General features: G+C 41.1%; 3 protein-coding genes across 5 annotated transcripts; 1 reads left to right on the top strand and 2 right to left on the bottom strand.

Moving 5' to 3' along the window:
• Positions 1-511: 511 nt before the first annotated feature.
• Positions 512-6114, top strand: LOC118106713. Of its 2 annotated transcripts, none has more exons than XM_035155457.1 (7): positions 512-783; positions 2863-3072; positions 3558-3692; positions 3832-3915; positions 4056-4124; positions 4584-4695; positions 5150-6114. In XM_035155457.1, the coding sequence occupies exons 2-7, from the start codon at positions 3022-3024 to the stop codon at positions 5941-5943; spliced, it is 1245 nt and encodes a 414-aa protein (XP_035011348.1). In that variant the 5' UTR covers positions 512-783; positions 2863-3021; the 3' UTR covers positions 5944-6114. The 2 variants fall into 2 exon arrangements, with proteins under 2 accessions (XP_035011348.1, XP_035011346.1); XM_035155455.1 differs by having other exon boundaries at positions 3555-3692.
• Positions 6115-6388: 274 nt separating this feature from the next.
• zgc:112083 (uncharacterized protein LOC550461 homolog) lies at positions 6389-11260 on the bottom strand. Its single transcript, XM_035155454.1, has 10 exons — positions 11134-11260; positions 10129-10286; positions 9626-9852; positions 9422-9533; positions 9187-9339; positions 9031-9105; positions 8345-8465; positions 7681-7819; positions 7437-7561; positions 6389-7240 (listed from the first exon to the last, which is right to left on the bottom strand). The coding sequence occupies exons 2-10, from the start codon at positions 10274-10276 to the stop codon at positions 6808-6810; spliced, it is 1533 nt and encodes a 510-aa protein (XP_035011345.1). The 5' UTR covers positions 10277-10286; positions 11134-11260; the 3' UTR covers positions 6389-6807.
• A 1497-nt stretch (positions 11261-12757) lies between these two features.
• map6b (microtubule-associated protein 6b) lies at positions 12758-20481 on the bottom strand. Of its 2 annotated transcripts, XM_035153553.1 has the most exons (4): positions 19332-20481; positions 17335-17548; positions 16262-16310; positions 14556-14619 (listed from the first exon to the last, which is right to left on the bottom strand). In XM_035153553.1, exons 1-3 carry the CDS (start codon positions 20069-20071, stop codon positions 16266-16268), a joined length of 999 nt encoding a protein of 332 aa, XP_035009444.1. In that variant the 5' UTR covers positions 20072-20481; the 3' UTR covers positions 14556-14619; positions 16262-16265. The 2 variants fall into 2 exon arrangements, with proteins under 2 accessions (XP_035009443.1, XP_035009444.1); XM_035153552.2 differs by lacking the exon at positions 16262-16310 and having other exon boundaries at positions 12758-14619; positions 19332-20472.
• Between the last annotated feature and the right edge of the window lie 939 nt (positions 20482-21420).

Below are 21420 nucleotides of genomic sequence, written 5' to 3'. Positions count from 1 at the left end.
TGTGAGGGACACAGGGGGAGATGGAGGCAATTATCACTAATAATCATTAATAACTGAACTGAATTAACTACCTTTTATTTTAGTTCATTCATTTTTTGCCATGGATTTTGTGAAGCACTTTGTAACCTTGTTTAGATAAGTGCTATGCAAATAAAGTCATTATTATTATTACTATTATAAAATGTAAAAGGTTTGAAATTCAGAGGTCAAATCACTCATGTAAAAATAAATAAAATACCATAAAACTGAAAATACCTTAAAAATACAATAGAAATAAACCAATGAACAAAAAACTAAATACATTTTTTTCGATTATAGATATAGTTTAGATTCATCAGCAGAGGTTTGCCTCAGATGCCACATATGTAAATGAAAATTCCACAGGGACATGAGGGTCATTATTTATTCATTTGCTCATCAGATTTTCAGTGTGTGCCCCCTGCTGCCACCCACTGTAAACACTCCCTCTCCAAACTCAATCAGGAGGGTTTAGTGGGACTGATGGGATTTGTTTAAGCCATTAGGAGTTAGGAGTAGTTAATGGTCTTTCCTGGTGTTGGTAAGTAACACTGACTAATTGACCAGGGGACGGCAGACGGCTAAAACTGGAGCGGGTGGTCCCTGCGCAGCTGAAGTCACTGTTCGGTCTGAGCAGGACGAAGAGGATCCACTCTCCTGTTCACCAGAGAGTATGATCACTGGTGATCAGACGGGAGGAGGACGGACGTGTGATGAGTGTTTGATGAGCTGAGAATGATTCACTGGAGAATAAACCACAAACAGGTAAGAAACATATTACAGAATTTATACTCTCACTTTACTACAGGATTTAAAAAGATCTCTTGAATCTTTAATCTTGAATTTTACTGCATTGAGGAAATACTGCAACAGGTAAATGAGCAAAGTTTCTCTTAAAGTTTCACATACATGAGGATTTTCATTATGCTCATGAGGCTCCTGACTGGGGAGTAACTTTCAAACAGAAATTGAAAAAGCTAAATATTGATTTCCATTGTCATTCAAACTAGAAGGACATCCGACCATTCAATAGATATTATGTTCAATACACAATCAATTGCTGACTCTTCACATTAGTGTTTTTTTAGTAACACATATTTTCATTATCAAATACATCAAATAATGTTTGGTCTATAAAGTGTTAGATAACAGTGGGCAGCTTCGATCACAAGCTTCCAGATCTTAAGGTGAGATCTGTAAAAGTTTAATTTTGTCTGATCAACTGTCTAAAACCCGAAGATATTGAACTATTAAAATACATTAGAATAAAAAAACTGAAATGTAAAATAATTACAATAATATATTTACTTGTATAGCACCTCTTAAAACAAAGTTGCTTCAGAAATAGAATTAAAAATAAACAAAAAAGAACCTGAAAATATGAATAAATATAAACTGTAATTAACTTTCTTATTTTAATGGAAAAAACAGATCTGAGGTTTCAGTTTAAACTGATGGATAATAGATGTGTGGATGTTGTAGATGTTCGGTCGCTGAGCACCACACCACCGCTCTCTCTCTCTCTCTCTCTCTCCCTCTCTTGCCCTCAGTTGACACAGATGAAGGCTCACTCACTGTTTGTGCTCCCTAACAAACAGCTCCTTTATGAGATTAAGAGATTTCTGCAGCACGCTGACATGGACGAAATTCAGAGAACATATCGGATGTGTAACCTCCAGCTAATCTCGTCTGTATGAGAAAGGAGGGATCAGATTCCCTGCAGCCAAGAGGTTAAAGGGGCAGTGACACAAACACCAGGACGGAGTAACTCAGGAAGGAGAGAGAGAGAGAAACGATCTCTCATTTCAGTGGAAAGGAAAAAGAGATTTACAATATAAATTACAATACAATCTGATACGAAAGTCTTATAATAAAATATCATGCTTGAAAAACTAAAATGTTGAATTGTCAGACGCGTAGATTCAACATTAAGCATCATCATATTTTATCATTTTATTCAAAATAAGGTTTTATTTATAGAAACAACATAAAACATCTTGCCTGCAAAAATATGAGAACACTTATAAAAGCTGCAACAAATGCTTACTTTTCATTGCTCTGTCATTTGCAGATTATCCCTCAATTAATAAAACAGAATGCTTCTTCCAATTTCTTCTTCCAAAAAGAGTTTCGAGGTATGGTCTTACAAAGTCTTAATATCTAAACATCAATATCTAATTTACAGATGTATGAAAACAAAGTAAAACAGAGAATCCTAACATTTAAAAAGTCGAAACTTGAAAGAGTTTTGTTTAAATAAATGACTAAAACAATAAAACCAACGTTGAAACGGTTGGAGATACTTTTTTATTCTGATGCTCACAAATCTGCAAAAGAGAAATTTAATGTTCAGCTTTTTAATTTGTGCAGATCAGAAGCTTCATTAAATACTTTTTGTTTTCCAGTGAATCTTTGGTTCTTTTCCCTGAGTGCGGTTTTATTGCTCCAACAAAACCAAAATACACCACACACACACACACTCATAATAAACCATGTGTCTCTTCCTCTGTCTCTAGTTTTACGTCCAACGCAGATTACGCTGCACATCTCAGAGCTCCCCATTCACTAACAGCATTACTAATCATGTGTCCTTGGAACGGATGGATCCTAAGTTAATTAAAAGGATTGGCACACTGAATGCCTCTAATGGGATTACTGGCTGTAATGCAATCTAACAAGATACTGTCATTTCAATTTGAATGCGATTTGCAAGGCAAACGGCCTGAAAGGTTTAATCATACATTATGTTGCACAATGCATAAGATGCTAATCTATATCGGTGAATCAGGGCTGTTTGTACAATCCTGTGCATGTTCACTGATTCACGCTGCTTGTGTCTTGAAGGTCGACCCCTAATCTGGAGGAAGAGGACGTGAAGGACAGTTTGAACGTCCCTGCGATCGATGGCCGCTCCCGTAACCTTCTCCTGAACAAAGAAGACTTCATGTTACGACTTCACAGCCGCGTGTTTGGACTCCAGCAGGACTTCGGTCGGTCCCATTGATGGCAGGAGCAAACCAACTGATCCCAGCTCAGAACACATTCCACAGTCGGGTATGAATGACTACACTCTCGTGTTGATTTCAGCATCTGATCACTGTTTCTGCTGCTTTGTTAAAGTTGCAACATGCCTTTAAAAATGAGAGTTTCCTCTAAAGCAGAGTTTTTCAATCTGTGATGAGACAGAAAGTTGCAGGAGGTCTGGTCATGTGATAGGGCCTCCGACATGTCACTCATCCTCAGAGCCATAACTCAGACTCATCTAAACACACAGGAAATACACAAGTTTTAAATTCAGCACAATTTACGCTTTCTGACAACATCACTTAGTCACAGAAAAAAAAATGATCCTCATGACTTCAGAACTTGCCTGAGAATCATCACATTTTATAGTTTTCTTCAGTATCACAGTGATCCAGTGAGAGGTGTCAGTAAACCTATGGATACATTGCAAAGAGGAACTGCTAATAGCTAATTCTGCATATTATATACTCCACTGTATCATGGTCTGAACAGCACCCATGCTTTTCTCCCAGCAGTCTGCTCCGTGCACTCACAGCCTGGTTCATCAGCATCAACACATGCATCAACACACTCATCAGCACTGCACCTTCCCCCCCATCCTGCACCAGCCCGCCACCGCCCCACATGTTCCAGCTGTGCAGCACAGAAATGTAAGTGATTTTCATTTAGAACAGAAACACATTGAAGGATATTTCTGCCTGTACGTCATCATTTTAGAGATTTAAACTATTTTTTGTATTAACACCATAAGAATAAAGTCAAGTCATCATCTTACATCTCTTGCTCCAGTTGAATCACACCAGAGGGACCATGAAGCCTCCTCTCGCTCCAGCCGCTGCCTTTCACACGGCAACACAGACGTCCTGCAGGACAGTGAGTCCACGATGCACCAAACTAAAACAAGACACAGACATTAAAACGAAGAAGAATAAAGACAAACTCATATCTTACTTCTGTTTTTTAAAGCTCGAGTCTGACTGATGAAACTAAATTCTGTTTCTGGATGTTTTCAGAAACGAGGGAGAAGGGGTGCGCTGCATGTTTGCATCGCATGGAAGATTTATTACCACAAACAACTCCAGGTAATAATTAAAAATGCATTGAGCTGAACTAGTTCACTCAGAAAGGACTGAGCCCCTTTTACAAATTGTGTGTCTGAAATTTAAGCCGGGCGATGTGGAAAATATATTTAAATGTTGATTTAAATGTTTACTTTTGATAATTGTGTGGATCTTGTGTTAAGTTTGGATTATTTGCCAAATTAAAGGTTTAGAGTCAACAAAAGAATATTAGGGCCTCCAAAAAATTAATTTCTTCCATTTTTGGGAAGAAAAGTTTATTTCAGTCAATAGACATTTCTAAACTCAGCTTTACTGAGCTACACATTTTACATTCAGTTTATATGTGTAGAAAACTTTTTTTCTAGTATTTTCTAACATATTTTAGTTAAGATTTATTTTCATTGTGAGTTGGTTTAGATTTGTATCTAATTCTACAGCTAGTTTGAAATATATATGTGATTAAAATGCATTATTTAACAGAAAATGCAGCAAAAGCTCAACAGTCTCCATCGAGAGCCGACATCTGAGAATGCGTCTGCCGTCAGTCCACCAGAGTCAGAGCAGCAGCTCTCCTGCAAACACACAAACACAGGTGGGTCAAAGTCTGAGATGCAAGGAATACCTGTAAAAGAGACATTTCTATGTTATATAGGATTATGCAAAATGTACTCAACAGATTTTTATACATTTTGTGGAGGGGTGAAACTGAAGGAAGAACACATTCAATTTTGGATCAGGGGAATCAACAAATTACATCCAAGAAAGTCATGTTTCTGCTCCTGTCCATTTGATTGTTGGTTTGTTTGTTAGTTCGCAGGATTACACAAAAATATATTGGACAGATTAGCATGAAACAAGGTGGAAGGAGGAGACATAACACAGCCCCTTGTGACATCATAATAACAAACATTTGCATAATACAGCAGGTAGTCTGACACGCCCCCTAACAATGCCAAGTAGCATCAATATCCAGTTTGAGGAAAGTGAAAAACGTCTCCTTAACAAGATGATTTTTATTCAAACTGATCTGTTTCTCTCTTTTTCAGCCTCTGCATGTGAACAGTCAGCGGACAGAAACACTGGGGACGGGTGTGAAACAAGAATCACCACATCTTCACCGGCGTCTGCGACCAAGAGAGAGAAACTGGAGCAGCTCGTGCACCTGCAGTGGAAAGAGAAGCTCGATGACGACAAACACAGGAACCAACAATCTGACACCACAAAGGATTCACCGCCTGGAGACGAATCCTGGGATCGAGCGGCGACCCCTGAAGTTGGCGGGAGGCGCGGGTCACACGACAGGAAGAGGCGGCTCGAGGGCGAAGGCTTCATTAAAGGGAAAAGGGTGAAGCAGGATATTGTGGACAACCAGTTTCCTTATGCTAAAATGTGGCACAGCAATCAGTCTGCGTTCAGCGTAACTCACACACATCCGTCCTCCTGCGCTGCACCTGTGCAACACATAAGCTTTAGTGATTTGTCTGTGTTGTACCCTGACAGCAGCAGATTTAATGTTTCCAGCTCGCCCGGAGGTCTCGCCCCTTATCCAGGGGTGGCAATGCATCCCTGCCCAGCGGCATCATGGGAGCCAAGCTGGGACATTACCAGCAGAAAGGCCCTCCACTCCAGGATACCTGTCGTAGCTCAGAGGCACAATGAACATTTACCCGGTTTCTTTGCTCCATCTCTGTTTGTGCCTCTGGTTCTGAGGAGGCAGGAGGCTGCTTACATCAGAGGGTGGGACGCGTCACCAAAACTGTCGCCTGCACCACCACAGACGGCCGTGCCCTCGCTGTGGCTTTCTGGCACATGGGGCGCTGAGTCTGCAGGGACCCTCTGAGGAGGAAGGAGGAGAGCAGCTTCTCCCAAAACAACAATCACTCACCTGTATACAATGTGCCTGTATACAGGTGAGTCACTGGAAGCTTTTAAATAATACTTAGAGACACTGTTTAAGTAGCTTTAAGTAGCCGATCATGGTTCATAATAAAGCTCACTGGTCTTGTAATAAGTTCTTTGGATTCATTTTGGCAGCTTCTCCGTCATTCGGACATTTTGTTCCCTTGTTAAATGATTAAATTTAATTCGGATGAGTGTGTTTGCACTTTTTTTTAGTTATATATATATATATAAAAAGTTATAAAGAAAAAGCCTTCATATATTCAGTGAAACAAGGAATGGTCAGGTGGGATCAATGCTCATATTTTGAAGGAAGGTTTTTAAAACATGTGTAAATCTACCTAAACTGAATACAGGCTACAGGAGTAAAAGAAAAAACACATGTAAATGTTGCGTTTGTGTCAAAAATGTATTTAAAATTTATATCAATAAAATTATGCAACATTCAAAGGCTACAAAAAAATACCATCATCTGAAATACTGTGTTCAACAACAGGGGAAATGTCACAGAAAACGGAGCCTGTTGTGTAAACATGTCACAGAAGAAGCTTAGCAGTGCTGTTCACTCATTCATGAAAACTTTGTCGTCTTGTTTAACACACAAGACGTCACAAAGCGTAGTGAGGCAGTAGAGTTAATAAGAGCTGCTACAGTGAAACTGTGTTCCACTAAAACCTGTGGTGAGAAGAACCATCTCAACGTCACATCACACACATCAGTCACTTCCAGTGATGTCTCCACTGATAGCTTCACAGCCAAATTTATTAAAACCTGGTGTGATTTCACACCATCCAAAGTGGGACGATCAAACCACGTCCATGCCGAGGCCCCTTGCGACCTCGGTCAAGGCCTGGACGGCTCCAGACGTCCCATCGCCATCACAGTCCTCCTGAGAGAATCCTCCAGGCTCGTCCTCGATGTGAGGGATGGTGCTCATCACACAGTAGACGGGAGACTCGCTGCCTCTGGGGCTGGGCTGAGCCGAAATGTCCTCCCCTCCAGAGAACTCTGACGAGTACGAGGACGAGGAGCTGGAGGAGGGCGAGGAGGATCCTGCCGGCGAGCTGCGGCCGCTCTCTGGCATCACCGCGGCCTTCTTGGTCCGACTCCTCGTCCGAAGATTTTTCCGGAGGCTCTGAGGTTTTTTGGCCATGTTCTTCATAATCTCCTTCGTCACCTCTACAGTCTCAAATCGCACCATGTTTACTTTTAAGAAGCCGTCTACATCCTTCCTGTATCTGTGGAGAAAACATAATGTTTTTACATTAGTTAAAGAGAGAACGGACAAAAACTACACAAACTACAATTCAGGTCATTGAAGGAAACTAACAACAGAGGAGTTTAATTAAAACCAAATCACAACATACATTATCTTAAGGCACTGTGCATAATAGGCTCCAGCCATTACAACACCAATATGCTGCTGTGACTCACCTAAAGCGTGAATGTCCAGACGGCCATTTCAGCTCGTGCTTCTTACGGAGGTGAAGTGTGAGAGTGTAACACCACGAGAAGACCTTATCACAAATATGACACTTGTACTTGGACATCCCCCCGACCTGTTGGTTCAAGCCATCATCATGTAAGTAACAGAGTGTCATCTTAGTTCATGATACATGGGACTTAACATGGTTCAATACTGAGCTCTACTGGGTGTTTCATGTTGGTGCTGACAAACCTCGTGCGCTCTCTTCAAGTGGTGAGTCATGGTTTGAAACGTGTGACAGGAATAATCACAACCCTCGACAGTGCAGCGATACACCGTCCCCTCATTGTGAACCTCGGTGTGCTTCTGGAGATCTTGTTGGTTCTTGAATCTGTTTGAAAAATGAAGAAAAAGAAAACATTGTTTTATGATTGTGAGTCCAACGCGGATATGGACGAAAAAGGTATTTAAGTATATCTGCTTAAAAACTGGTGTACTCAAAGGCGACATCAGAATTACTCACAACCTTTAGACTTTTTCATAGATTCCAAACTGACAAAAGTACTAATGTACTACTTAACGTTTTAGATTTTTTTCTGTAAATAAGATTAAAATATACCAGAGACCTTTAAACAAACATGAAAATCACAACAAAAAGTTGAATTAATCACTTAATTAAAATTAAATGCACTCACTTAAAATAAGTAATGAGAGATAACCGTTATTTACAGAAGTTTAAAGGTTGCTTTGTTGATTTAGCTCAATCTTGACATAACTACTTTTATATTATCTTACAAGACAACACAATATAGAGGAGGCTGTTCACACAAATTGACAAAAGTATTCCCGAAGCCTGATTTTGCCAAATTGCAGCTGTTGCCAACGGAGCGTCTAATCTGCGGTTTCAAAGTTCTACCTTTTGTCGCAGAAGTCACACGGGAACGGCCGCTCGTCACAGTGACGGAAGCGGATGTGGATCTTCAGAGCTGCCAAAGTGGTGCAGGTCATGTCACAGAAGGGACACTTGACCTGATTCACTGAGAGTAGAAGAAACAAACAGAAAAAAACAAAGGTGTTAATTTGATCTGTAACATAATAATGGTTGATTAACAACTTTGATAATTAGTGATTCATTGTAAATTCTATTTAAAGACCCATTTAACAAAATATACTTAATTTATCATTTGAATAACAGATCAGTCTTTTTGAAAATACTGTCCCTGTGAAGTCCTTCAAATGTATGTGTCATGTACAATTCTGTGAAAACTGAGAATCATTATCGAAAGTCTCAGAGCAGCTACTGAATGAACCTTAAGGTTAGATTGTTTTGTGAAATGTTGTTTTCAAGTCTAAGAAGGAATTATGAAAAACAACCTCCTTCAATGTTTAAAAGTAATTTGGACATCATCGTAAAACTTCCAGAGGAACAATCCGATCAAGACTTAAAATTTTACTGCTTATGTTTTCTATTACAAAATACTACAGTTAAAACACATGGACAATATAGAACATTTTAAATATCCTATAGTAATCAGGGTCGGCCAAATCCTAGGAACTGCAATGTAACAACTATATAATAATAAAAATGTAGCAAGTTGTTACCATGCTGACGAACGTGATCCCTCAAAAGTCTCTCACTGGAGAAAGCTTTGCCACAATGTTCACAAACAAGCGACTCTGTGTGAATAAGAAAAAGCATTAAACTTTCAGAACATCTGCATCCTGGGAAAGTTTTACAGATCCACACGTGTCTCTCACCCATTGGCTCGGCCTGCCTGTGGAGGTGGTCAAACAGCTTTGTGTTGCTGGAGAACATGCTGCCGCACGTAGGACAGGCGACAAGTCTCTCCTGGGTGTGGCTCCGCATGTGTTCTCGCATTCGGTACCGGATCTTGAAGAAAGCGTCGCAGCCTGTCACAGAGAGAAGAAACGTACGTCACACAAACGTCACAGCCAATCGAAATCTGTTTGACCTCTGCTTGCTCAGTCATACCTGCCCAGTGGCAGAACAGAGCCTGTTGTTGTTGTGAGAACGACTGTAACTCGGCACTTTGGATGTGATTGTCCACATGTCGGTAGAACCACTCAGGGTTGTTGAATGAACTCTGTACCAAGAAGAAAAATGTAAATTCGATGATTATAATGGTGCTAAAACTCATTTGTTGATCAATGAATAAGTTAAACCACAAATACCCACATCGCAGTTCTCCCACTGGCAGACGTATCCATCCGATCCTTCAGGAACCAGGTTGTTGCTGTGTAAACCCTGGTTGCAGCTGGGCAGGTCGGGACGGGACTGGAGCAGCTGGGAGCCCACGAACTTGAGCTTTCCGTGGTAGTTGTGAAAGTAAGCGTGGACCTCCAGCTCCGTTGGACTACCCATCGATAGAAATTCACATCCTTTCCAGAGACAAGCGTACTCATCTAAACAGAGAGGGAAGGAGAAATGAATGTTAAATACACAGAGGAATTGAAATCTGAATGTTTCACCCACCTAATGAAAGGGATACATTGAGTAACAATAAGTCAAACAACATGTGTTTGTGTAGACTAGTGTGACTCAAATAAAATCTACATTTATTGTTACTGGGCTAAATTCAATACTTAATCTTGATCATGATTACAAATGACACATGCATGCTCCCTGTGTGCACTGTGGTTTCCCTCATATGTGTGCAAATCAATTCCCTCCTCACTCACCCAGCTCCTCCAGGGCGTCACTGTCTCCCAGGAAATCCTTCAAGTGCAACGACATGTGGTCACTCAGCTCCTCCATGGTGCAGCCCCTGAAGTTGCAGGAAGCCCATTCGCACGTCACCTCAAAGTTGTCCAGCCTCTTAGTTGTCATGACGGCGAACCTGAACACCAAAGAACAGGACAGGGAAAGCCAACTCAATACTTTGACAGCATTGCAGACAATAAAATGACTATTGATGCCAACACAAAAAGAACAATTATGGACTAAGGTTGAGGAGATTTCATGTTGACAGATCACTCTTTTATTCATCTTTTATAAAGTCAGTTTATCCTTTGCAATGATCTGCTTGGCCACACTGCAAGAACCGGGTGGGGAAGATTGTCAAACTCTGCCAGAATCACCAACGGCACCAACTATCAATAATGTTTATTAGGTTAGAGCCATCTGAGATTTCAGCCACAAACTCATCACCTCTTCACCCAGAGTTCTGTCTCTTGCCATCAGGTTCCTCCCTGAACTTTCCATAAGATCATTGGTCCCATCAGCTGTCAGGTTTTCACACGACAACTGGATATTAGATTTTTAACAAGGACAAACACACTTCTGATGTTTTGTATTTTTAAAATGTCAACTCACACTGTGCATCTACAGATATTTGACCTGTATTTATTATTGTATCTCGTCTGTTTTCTAAAAGACACATCAAGATAAATCCTCCATTCAACTGTGAGCACAGGTTCACTGAAGGAAAGTTTAATTTACATGGAAAACATTTACAAAAGACTCTTTAGCTTAGAAACCACAAGCTAGCTCCAGCTAAACGTGTGTGTATTAACAAAGTGAATATTTATGCTAACGGACAAGCTAACGCTGATTCCAGTTTAGCGGGTAATCCCAACACATCATTTCTACTAATGTCCTCTGACAAACTTTGATGAGGTTTTAATGAACAACACGTAAACACACTGACTGCGACACGTGTGATGTGTGAAGTTAATGTTTCTTACGAAGGAGCCGCGGCTCCGAGCAGCAGGTCTGTGTTAGTGACTCCTCTTCCTCTTCTTCTTCTTCTTCTTCTTCAGCATCCACTCGTTTGTTTATTTTCTCCTAGCCGCCAAACCGGAAGTTGTTTTGTCCTCTTCCCCTGATGTGAAAAAAAAACTTCAAGAGCAAAAGAGTACACTGCCCCCTACTGCACCGGAGCCACAAACTAAATAATATTATTATTATTAATAATAACAATAGTAATAATAAAGACTGTAGTAAGTTTATCTTTTTTTCATTTATCATTAATTGTTTAACTTTATTTGAATGTGCAATACGTATTAATAAAGTAAAAATATATGTACAATCCAGTTCATACTGTATAAATTCTTTCTGTTGTATATATTGTTTCTACTTTTTATATTTCCCATGTATATTGTTACTTTTACTGGAGTTTCTGTTTTTAGTTTCTATTTTAGCTTTTACCTTTGCTGCTTTAACACAACACATCTCCCCATTGTGGATTGTCATATCTTATCTTACCTTACCGTATCTTATCTTATCTTATCTTTTCTTATCTTATCTTATCTTGGTTTCAAACATGTGTTAAACATCAAAATAATATATTGCAGTATATTTCATACAAATCGAGACGACTGTATGAAAGCTGATTTCTCAGTAACATAATGAGCCATATGGGTGAGACGGAAACCAGCCAGACGAGTCTTGAGGAGGAGGGACAGAGCTTGGGCAGCTCCAGTGCCATCGCTGATCTCTTATTCAATATTTCATGCTGCTCTGGAAACATAAGGGCCCATAACAACTGAATTATTCATGCACTTTTATGTCAGGATGACTGATTCACAGGAAAATGACCACCAGCTTCCCAAAGCCAGTGGATGAAATGAGAAACAATTAAATGATGTTTCATTTCTTCGAATTCAGATTAAATATGAGGACATTTTTCATCTCCTGATGAATAAACAGAACAAAACACTGATGACTTCTCACTTTAAGAAATGCACCCTGACAACAGTTTTGAGGATTACAACATCTGCAGGACACACCCATCTTCCTTTGTAAAGGACTTTAGATACCAAACTGGTCTTGGGGAGCGAGGTAGAAAGAAAACTCTGAAATTATAAAAATTATTTTAGACACCTCTCAACCCTTTGTAAAGTCTTATTTTATTTATTTACTTGTTCAAACACACCTATACCTTCAAATTTTTATAAGAATTAATAAAACCATCACAGGGAGCATGATTTTGCACTCTAGGAGTAGTTGATGTTTGCTTCTATACTGTGTGAGGAGGGGACGACGGCGAAAATGTTTGATTGGTTAATAACAGATTACACTTATAAATACATTTATAAATCCCATTTATAAAATGGGATATAGAAGAATATAAAGAGTAGTCTTAAGGTAAGATAAGTAAATTACTCCCTATTGCTGCAGCATTCAAAGCATGTTGCCTCAAACAAAAAATATAAATTACACAATTATTTATTCAAAGATCAATTCTCATTCTCTCATTTTCAACATTTCTGCTATTCGACAGAGTTGTTTTGTGAGATGAGGGGTGTGAAGGTAGAATGCTGTTATTCAGTGACAAAGACGAGGGAGGCAAGAAGTCAAGAGGCGGGATTCTGTATCGTCATTTTAATTGGAGTTCATTCAGAACAAGCTGAGAATACGAGCACAACATCACAACATGTCTGCAGCAGCATGACATCTTCACATCGTCATTTCACTCGGGCCTGACGCCACGCGCAGTCTGAGCCGGACAGCATACGATGAGAGATATAGCACCAGAGTGTTGGAGTGCACAGCAGCACTTCTTGTGGTGGGGTCAGACTTGATGTTAGCAGGCAGCAGGCTGTAGAGGTCATACACTGAAAAGTCTCGCTTGCACACAACACACACACTCATACACACACACACACACTCGTATTCACTCACTGAAGCTAAAACTGGAAGCAGGCTCACGGTGGCTGTAGTGGCGTGACTGGGCCCTCGCACACTGCAGCCATGTTGGCCTCAGACGACGGACTTGTGTTTGCAGAGAACAGAGGGACGGGGTGTGATGACGTTTCAGTAAAAACACGTCGTTGTCACGCTCACAATGAACAGATGGGATTTTTGCGCATTTTCAGACAGCAGCAGTTTGAGGAGCTGAACTTCAAGTCCTGGCCCATTCGTTGTCCTTCAACACCTGGAGAGATCAGCCCGCTCGTGGTGAAACTTATCCAGTAAATACAACAGGTTGTTTTTTTAAGCCCGTGAGCATCTTCTTGTTTTTTTCTTATTTAACACGATTACAGCGTCGCAGCTCAGAGGAGAAGATGGAGTACAATGCCAGGAAATACTGAGTCACTGTGGAAACTGCAGTATTCCTATTAGATTAAAGGCGTGGATCTCCATTTAAATCGCAAGAAATATGTTTGTGGGTGAAACCATATTGCTGGTGTGTTTACTTTATAGCTTCAACAGCCACTAGACTATGATGTTACCTACTGTATGCACCCTTTGATGTGATCAGTCTATTACTACTCATGCATTATATCTGAACAGGTCTTGCCCCTACACATTTATCTTCGATGGCTCAATTTACAAGCTAGAATGTGACTGTGACGTACAGTATCGTCTGCTAAAAGTGTTGCTACTCAACCAAAAAACGGGGCTCTTGCATGCAGGCTTTAGCAATTATATTACAGGTCATTTGGTTTCTTAGCAACCAAACTGATGAAACCAGATATCATCCAGAACAATGAAATGAAAACCAGGACCATACAGCAGAGGCACTGTAACTAGGAACGCAACCGTAAAAACTGATTTTTGCATTTTTAACAAAACCTCTCATGTGATTCCGTCTCGGAGAGAAATCTTCCCCTTGACATTTTCTACAATCATTTTAATATGGATCTCAAATTGTCATCCATTCAGACAAAGGTAAAAATGCCCTTTTATACACATATGACATGTGTACAGATGGCTCTTCTTATAGATGTCAAACACAACTCATATAAATAATGTGCAAATCATGTGCTCAATTAATATAAAGCGGTTCTGTGCACCAACACACACGCACGCGCACACACGCACGCACGCACACATTACAGTGAAATTATTTGCATTATTCTAAAAGCTCAACGTCAGTGCCCATTCAAAGTTGAACAATAAGTGACAGGACAGCAGAAACAACAGGTCAGAAGGTAAAAACCAAAAGGGAAGAGATTGGCCAAGACGCGTCAGGCGACCTTTTGTTGAAGCACATCGAGGTGGTGACATGTAACTTTTTACTGCTTCGCTTCAGCCAGTCTGTTGCTGATCTCTTTGCTCTTCTTTGTGACCACGCCCTCCGGTTTGGGTTCCGCGGCGCCCACGGACGGTTTCTTCTTGGCTGACTGGGAACCGGCAATCTGCTTCTCCTTGGCTTTTTTCACCATCTTCCCTGTTGTCGTTGTCGGTGTCTTTTTTGGTTTGGTACGAGACACTGGTTTGTTGGCCTGGAAAGAGCAGAGAGGTGCAGGGCTGAGATTAAGCTCCATCTCCAAAACATTTCATCAGTCTTTCGACATTTCTGGAAAACACACTTATTTGCTTTCCTGCTGAGCGCTAGACGAGGAGATCGATACTACCCAGCTCAGCTTAGCTCGGTTTCAACATGGGGAAACAGCCTCATTAACCTACTTGTGACCACAGCTAAAAGTGGTTGAAGCTTTATATTCAATAATCGATATGACGTCGGTGTCGAGCTTCTTACCAAGAAAGCAAATATGCACATTTTTTAAAATGTCCAACTATTCCTTTAAATGTTTAATTGCCTCTATGTCCAAGTCCTATTTTAGCATGCAATACATACCTTCAGGCAAATGACACCATATGGTACAGGTGATATTTGCATTATGTGGTTAGTGCGATGGAGAAAGAAGAAATAAAAACACAGCACAAAAGGTGTATTTGTGCTTTTCCGTTTATACAGTGGCTCGTGCAGTTTTCCCACGTTTAAAGAAAGTAGATGGTTAATATTAGTATATGTTGTTAGTCTTATACCTGTTATATTCATATTTTGCTTACATTTGACCGATGATAGTAACGGCAAATCCTATTGGTTTGACAGGCAGGTTTGCAACTGGAGAATCACTAGTTCAAATTATCTCAGTGATAAGAAAAAATGTGTGTGCAGAGATGAATGGGACCATAAGCAAGAAAGAGTTTCCACAACAGTATAAATACTTCTGAAGAAGCTCCCAAATGATCTGTTGATATATAAATGAGCTGATGTACAGCAAATAAGTTGCATACATGCTCAACTTTTGCTGAATAAATAAACCTTAAAATGTAATAAATCGTAAGAGATGACAAATGTGTGCAAATCGCTTCTTACAGAATAAATGAAGGGCTCTATTTCAATGACTGAATTACTGGTGGTGCAAAGTAGTTGGTGCGTAGGGACCAACATGGTTTCTGGAAACTGCAGCTACAGAAATCTGACATTAAAAGCAAAGAGGACAACATCATCTGCAAACAAGTGTTGCCAATGCCTGGTATCAAAAATAAACTGCACCACTCATACAACTGCCCCTCCACCCACTTGAAAGCAGATGAATTCATGGTGAACCAGTTGTGTGCAGATTTGGAAAAACTGGTGAACACAATTCTACTTTGCCTGATGTAATCTGCACCAAACACAGCCACTGAAATAGAGCCCTGATCAACAGTTTTGTTTAAATGGAAATAAATGAACGTGTAGAGGTTTTTCTCTTGTTGGCCTCAAATGATGCAATAAATCCAGGTTTTCTTCTCTGTTACATGTTTTCATTTGTCCATCCACCCTCTTGCATAAACCTTTAGTCAGTTGTTTAAACTACTGAGCTCCACAAAGAATAGTGGGTGGTGCAGGCCGAGAGGTGGGCAATCAGTGATGATGTGGCTAATAACTCATACTGGTGAGTGTGTGTGTTTGTGTGTGTGTGTGTGTGTGTGTGTGTGTGTGTGTGTGTGTGTGTGTGTGTGTGTGTGTGTGTGTGTGTGTGTGTGTGTGTGTGTGTGTGTGTGTGTGTGTGTGTGTGTGTGTGTGTGAGTGTGTGTGTGTCTGATCAGTTTGAGGTCGGCCTCCATGCCTTCTAGAAGAAACAAAAAACACACCTGACTACAGCAGGTTTACAACAGAGCTGCTCTCAGTCTCTGAGAAGTCCTACGAGAGTGAGAGAGGGAGTGGCCATATGAACACACTGCTACTGACACATGGTTAAAAAAACTGTTTAGTCTGAACTATGAACATGCACGTAGATACATATCTATAAAGGTATATTATATATACGGGTCTGTGACTTGAAATTTAACAACAGATAATCTGAGATGTTTCCTGGAAAGAAAAACATGATTTGGTTCTAATTACAGGGAACAAAGAGAATGACCGGTTCACACACTCACAGTTATTTTTATTCTAATATTGAGGATTTTAATCAGTTTAGTCAGCTCCACAAGCAAAAAGTGAAATGTCTCAACACACAAAAATACTATTCAGCATAAATGCAAAATAATAAATAATTAAATTCCAGTGATAAATAAACGAGTAATAAATATTCACTGGGGTTTAAATTGAGTAATTTCTTTGATGGAACTAGCTAATATAACGGTGTCACAACTTTCTGTCTATTTCCTCTGCAATTAAAACCAAACTACACAATTATTTCCAGGAAAGTTTCAAGAAATTATTAAGAAATAATAGATCTGTAAAATATTTTCAAATAAAGACCTACTTTAATGTTGGATATGTAACATTAAAACTGATGGGTAAAACATTTTCAGTATTAGTAAGTACAAGCTGCAGAATGACCTATTTATTGTTTGTTTAGTTAAAACTTACACAGGCTGAGAACTTAAACATTTTACTTTTTAAAATATATTTCTAAATTGATATTAAGTGATTTTAGTTGGCGTTTAGTAAGTCCGATCATTATTCTGGGGCGTGACTCTGATGGAGTGTGAAATAAAATCTAAAGCAGGAAGCAGAGTAAAACTCCACGGACAGTGTGTTAATCACAAAATACTCAACCTGGGATATAGCCGGGCTAATAAAGTTTTAGACATGACTATTAGGGAGGCACTTACTGTGTGTCAGTACTTAAAGGAGACATAACTCTGAATTTAAAAGGCAGCCGTATTTCCCAGAGCTGCAGGGACAGCCTGGGAGCTGTGTGGCGACATGCTCTCACCTTGGCCGGCTCCTTGCTGGGCTCGTTGTACAGGCTGCGTATCCTCCTGCGATCCAGCAGCTTGTTGTCAGTGGGCTGAGCCTTCACCTGCTCCCCCTTGTACGTGGCACTGTAGCTGGTCTCCCGACTGGTCTCCACCACGGGGGGCTTGTACTGGGAAGCAGCTTTGATGGCCTTCACTGGTTTCACATCCTTGTAGGCCTTGAACTCAGTCCTGGCATCAATTGAAGAGAAATAGCAAACGTAAATGTTTATGGGCTGCATCTTATTTTCATTAATCTAAAACATAAGAGCACAAAACCCAGAGGTACGAAGTTTACTGAAGGAAAAAGCATAAAATTCTCAAATTATCTGTCCTCCATTATGCCTCATTGAAATGTAATCAGAGATGTACAGCATATTATACAACATTCAACTTAATGACTATAGCCAATTATGTTAAATTAGTCATGCTAACTAAATAGCGAGTTTACAATGGGTGCGTCAATCAATATGTAGGCGTTTTGCTCTGTATGGATTGTGATTGACATATTGGCCTGTCTATCCGTCATCTATACCACTTATCCTTTGAGGTGACATTGGGCGAGAGGCGGGGTCCACCCTGGACAGGCGCCATATTAGCATGTGCCCACGTTAAGATAAGATAAGATAAGATAAGATAAGATAAGATAAGATAAGATAAGATAAGATAAGATAATCCTTTATTAATTCCACAATGGGGAATTTGGCCCAACGTTGAATACTTGTAAATGTATATAAACAAACCGTGAGCTGCAGTTTTTAATATGCACTGTTGTCCATTTAGAAATGTGGCAAATATGAATCACTTCCTTATGGTTCCAGCATTTACAATGTCTCGTCATCTCTGCTGCCAGTGAAACACTGAAAACGACAGGATCATACTCGGCTATTGATTTACAATTTGAGGTTTGGATTTACTACCTAAGCTCTGGAAGCTCTGACGTGGTACCACCTCTTTTCTTCTTTTTTTTTACACGTCCTCTGGGACTGGTAGAGTCAATAAAAAGCTGGAGTCCAGACTTGTTTAATTACACATGTTCTTGTGTTAAGATCAATTAAGAGTAGATTCAGTGCTCGTCTTCAGTAAATCAGCCAATTCATGAAATCAGCAACTGTAAAATCATAGCTATTTAGTGAAGTAACTATAAATATTATTCTGTTTTATAACTGATGCTAGTTTGAATTGTGTTTTGTCAGACACATTATTCCCTGAAAACAAAGGTCGTCTCCTTGTGGGGAAATTTTCAATGAGTCATTCTAGTTCAGAGATAAAGATGGTGTGGCCTCACGACATCTGAGGAGCCAGAATTTCACGTTAAACATTTCGTATTCTTGATGTCTGTGTCTGTGTCCATCCTCTGTACGAATGCTTCTGTTTATTCAAAAAACATTTCATTATTGCTTTGTTGCACTTGTCAAGATTAAACAAATAAAGTCATCTTGAATCTTATTTCTTAGTTCAATTTCATCGAAAAAAGTTTCTATTTGACAATGAAAATTCAAGCAACAACATATGTAAATATTTAAGTGGAGCAGGATGAGGCAGCAGCTCTTCCTCTTGACTTGCATCCTGCCTCCTTAATTGAATTTGGAGGAAGCCAGTGCAGAGAAACCATGTTAGATCACATTCAGGGCCTTTTACTCTGCAGCTGGACGGTGCCGCAGGGATTTCATAGAGAGGAAAAAGCTGAAAACTAAAATCAATAGTGGAACGTTTAACTGTGGGGATATCGCTTTGCTTTGGAAATCAATGTGGGGTTGTAACACGAGGCCGTGCAACACCCAGCATCCTGATGATGGAGTGTGTGGATGCTGTCTGACCAGAGGCTCCTGCTGCTGCTGCTGGTGGAATGTTTTCAGAGATGTTGTGTAACTGGGGACACTTGATGATGGATCCAGAAATGATTGGAGCAAGTTAAGAACATATTTGCCCCCCCACACACACACACATTTCCATGGGTCTCAGCGTCACTCACCTGTAGCTGCTGGAGGTGGACATCACCTCCTTGATCTGCCTGTTGAGAGCGTCTGCAGCTGCGCGGCCTTTCCTCTGCTCCGCGCTCACCTCCGCAGACACTTCTGCCTCAGACTTCTCCGCAGGTTTCCTCTCCGCCGACTTCTCCCTCCTCGCGCTCCTCATCGCCGCGTCCTTTGACTCCTTCTCCTGCAGCTTCTCCTCGATCTCGCTCTTCTCCACGCCGCTCTCGGCCTCGGCTGCAGGCTCTGGCTTTCCGCTCGCCGCGCTGCGCTCCGTGGCGGCGGCGGCGGCTGCAGCGGTGGGGCTGGGTTTGGGGATCCAGGGGTGGTCGTGCTTCTTCGATATAGGCCACGGTTTGTAATCCTTCTGGTACTGAGTCTCGTTGTTGAAGGGGGTCGCGGAGGGGTGGTACTCGTTCCGGGGCTTGCAGCTGGGCTCGGGGCGCACTCTCCACGCCTTGAAGTCTTGGCGCATGACGGACGCAGAAGAGCCATCTTTGCCCGCTGCGGCACCGGTCGCGGGCGGTGCCTTCCCAGCCTCCTGCTCGCCGGGATGAGACTGCGTTTCTATGGCGATGGCGCCCGCCCTCTGCTTCGGCTGCGGGTGATGGGGCATATGCTGCAAGTCGGCCACATCCGAGTATTTGGTGAAAACCAGAGGCACCGAGATGTCCCCTTTGTCCAGCTCCGTCCAGAAGCGGTTGATGCAGCATGCACGCGTAATGCACGGCCATGCCATGATGGAGGCTGACTGGAGAAAGACGCACAGACAAAAAAAACCCTCTAAATCTAAGGATGAATAAACGTCCTACTCACGTCTCGGAAGACTTTCACCCTGTGGCCTCGCAGCTTCTGTCCAGTCAGGGTTTTCTCCTCCTCTCAGCTTTTTATGTAATTCTCTGCTGAGAGAGTGAATCTCAATCTTTGCCCACTTGAGCCCCCCCTCTCTCCTCCTGCAGGCTGCTGGCTCTTTGCTCAAGTTTAGACGCACTTTGCGCTTGGCCGTGGAGCGCACATTGCCGTCTGGTTGCGCATCGAGGCGACCCCACCCACATTTGTGTGATGCCCGGGCTCTGCACTGAGTGTGCACGGTGAACTGTCACCTGAGCTCGTCACCGTCTGGCCGGCCCGAGAGGGAGGAGACACGGTTTAACCCCTGCCATGTCACACAATGTCAGCTCAGCCTGGTACAGAGGATGTGGCCGAGGCCTTGTGTTGCTCCATGAGGAGGAAATGGCCGATAATGCAGCACAAAACCAATAGAAATGACATAAACCTCCACATGTGCATGTATCAACGTGCAAGAATCAAATGTTTGCAAAGATACAGGGTTTAAATTTGGGTTTGCAATGTGGTGTTAAGAGATAAATAAAACTAGGGCTACGTTGTAGCACTAACGGGCCCGAGCACAGGCATTTTGAAGCCTGTTGCGGTTAGTGGAGAGAGTAAAGTAATTGTATATTGTATATCCTCTTTATAGATGTTTTTTTTTCATTATGAATTCATTATTAATCTTTCCTCCCTCCTCTTTTATAACGTGCTTTCGTAACGTAACGTAACGTAACGTAACGTAACGTAACGTAACGTAACGTAACGTAACGTAACGCAACGTAAAGTAACGTAAAGTAACGTAATTTGCGTAAAGTTAATGGAGCATTGTGAGGGGAGAATGATGGATGGAGGAGAAAGGGAAAGAGGGAAGAGGGAAGTTGGGTGAGAGGTCGGAGTGAAGATGGTGATGAATGAAGAGAAGTGAGTAAAACATCTCAGCTCAGTCGGACGCAGCGATCTGATTCTTGGTGAAGCAGTTTGCGTAACGTTCATCACTTATTCGTTTGGATTTAATGGGTTTCAAATGAAGATTATATCCACTACAGTATGTTGGGAAAGCGGAGTCTGTGTGCTCCCTTAATGAGATTCTTTTTATGGATCCCTCAAACTAACAAAATGCTAAAAATCAGTTAAACGTATGATTCTAATGCTTGAATGAATGATATAGTTTCTTCAATAGTAAAATTAAATGTTAAAGGAAAAGAGTGATATTATAACTAATATTTTCCCTTTAATGTCAAACTGGCAAATGAAGAT

Source organism: Hippoglossus stenolepis, chromosome 4, assembly GCF_022539355.2.
Source record: "Hippoglossus stenolepis isolate QCI-W04-F060 chromosome 4, HSTE1.2, whole genome shotgun sequence".
Classification (NCBI taxonomy): Eukaryota; Metazoa; Chordata; class Actinopteri; order Pleuronectiformes; family Pleuronectidae; genus Hippoglossus; species Hippoglossus stenolepis.
Note: the sequence above shows the minus strand (reverse complement) of the source record. Positions and strands in the feature narration are given on the sequence as shown.

Excerpts from the sequence above, each read along its gene's own strand:
- LOC118106713 (XM_035155455.1), top strand. The coding sequence starts at position 3,022 with ATGGCAGGAGCAAACCAACTGATCCCAGCTCAGAACACATTCCACAGT. Across the intron at positions 3,916-4,055 it reads CACAGACGTCCTGCAGGACA|AAACGAGGGAGAAGGGGTGC; the intron begins GTGAGTCCACGA and ends GGATGTTTTCAG. Across the intron at positions 4,125-4,583 it reads ATTACCACAAACAACTCCAG|AAAATGCAGCAAAAGCTCAA; the intron begins GTAATAATTAAA and ends ATTATTTAACAG.
- zgc:112083 (XM_035155454.1), bottom strand. The coding sequence starts at position 10,276 with ATGACAACTAAGAGGCTGGACAACTTTGAGGTGACGTGCGAATGGGCT. Across the intron at positions 8,466-9,030 it reads GGATCACGTTCGTCAGCATG|TGAATCAGGTCAAGTGTCCC; the intron begins GTAACAACTTGC and ends TTCTACTCTCAG. Across the intron at positions 7,241-7,436 it reads TCTGGACATTCACGCTTTAG|ATACAGGAAGGATGTAGACG; the intron begins GTGAGTCACAGC and ends TTTTCTCCACAG.
- map6b (XM_035153552.2), bottom strand. The coding sequence starts at position 20,071 with ATGGCATGGCCGTGCATTACGCGTGCATGCTGCATCAACCGCTTCTGG. Across the intron at positions 17,549-19,331 it reads TCCACCTCCAGCAGCTACAG|GACTGAGTTCAAGGCCTACA; the intron begins GTGAGTGACGCT and ends AATTGATGCCAG. Across the intron at positions 14,620-17,334 it reads CCAGCAAGGAGCCGGCCAAG|GCCAACAAACCAGTGTCTCG; the intron begins GTGAGAGCATGT and ends TGCTCTTTCCAG.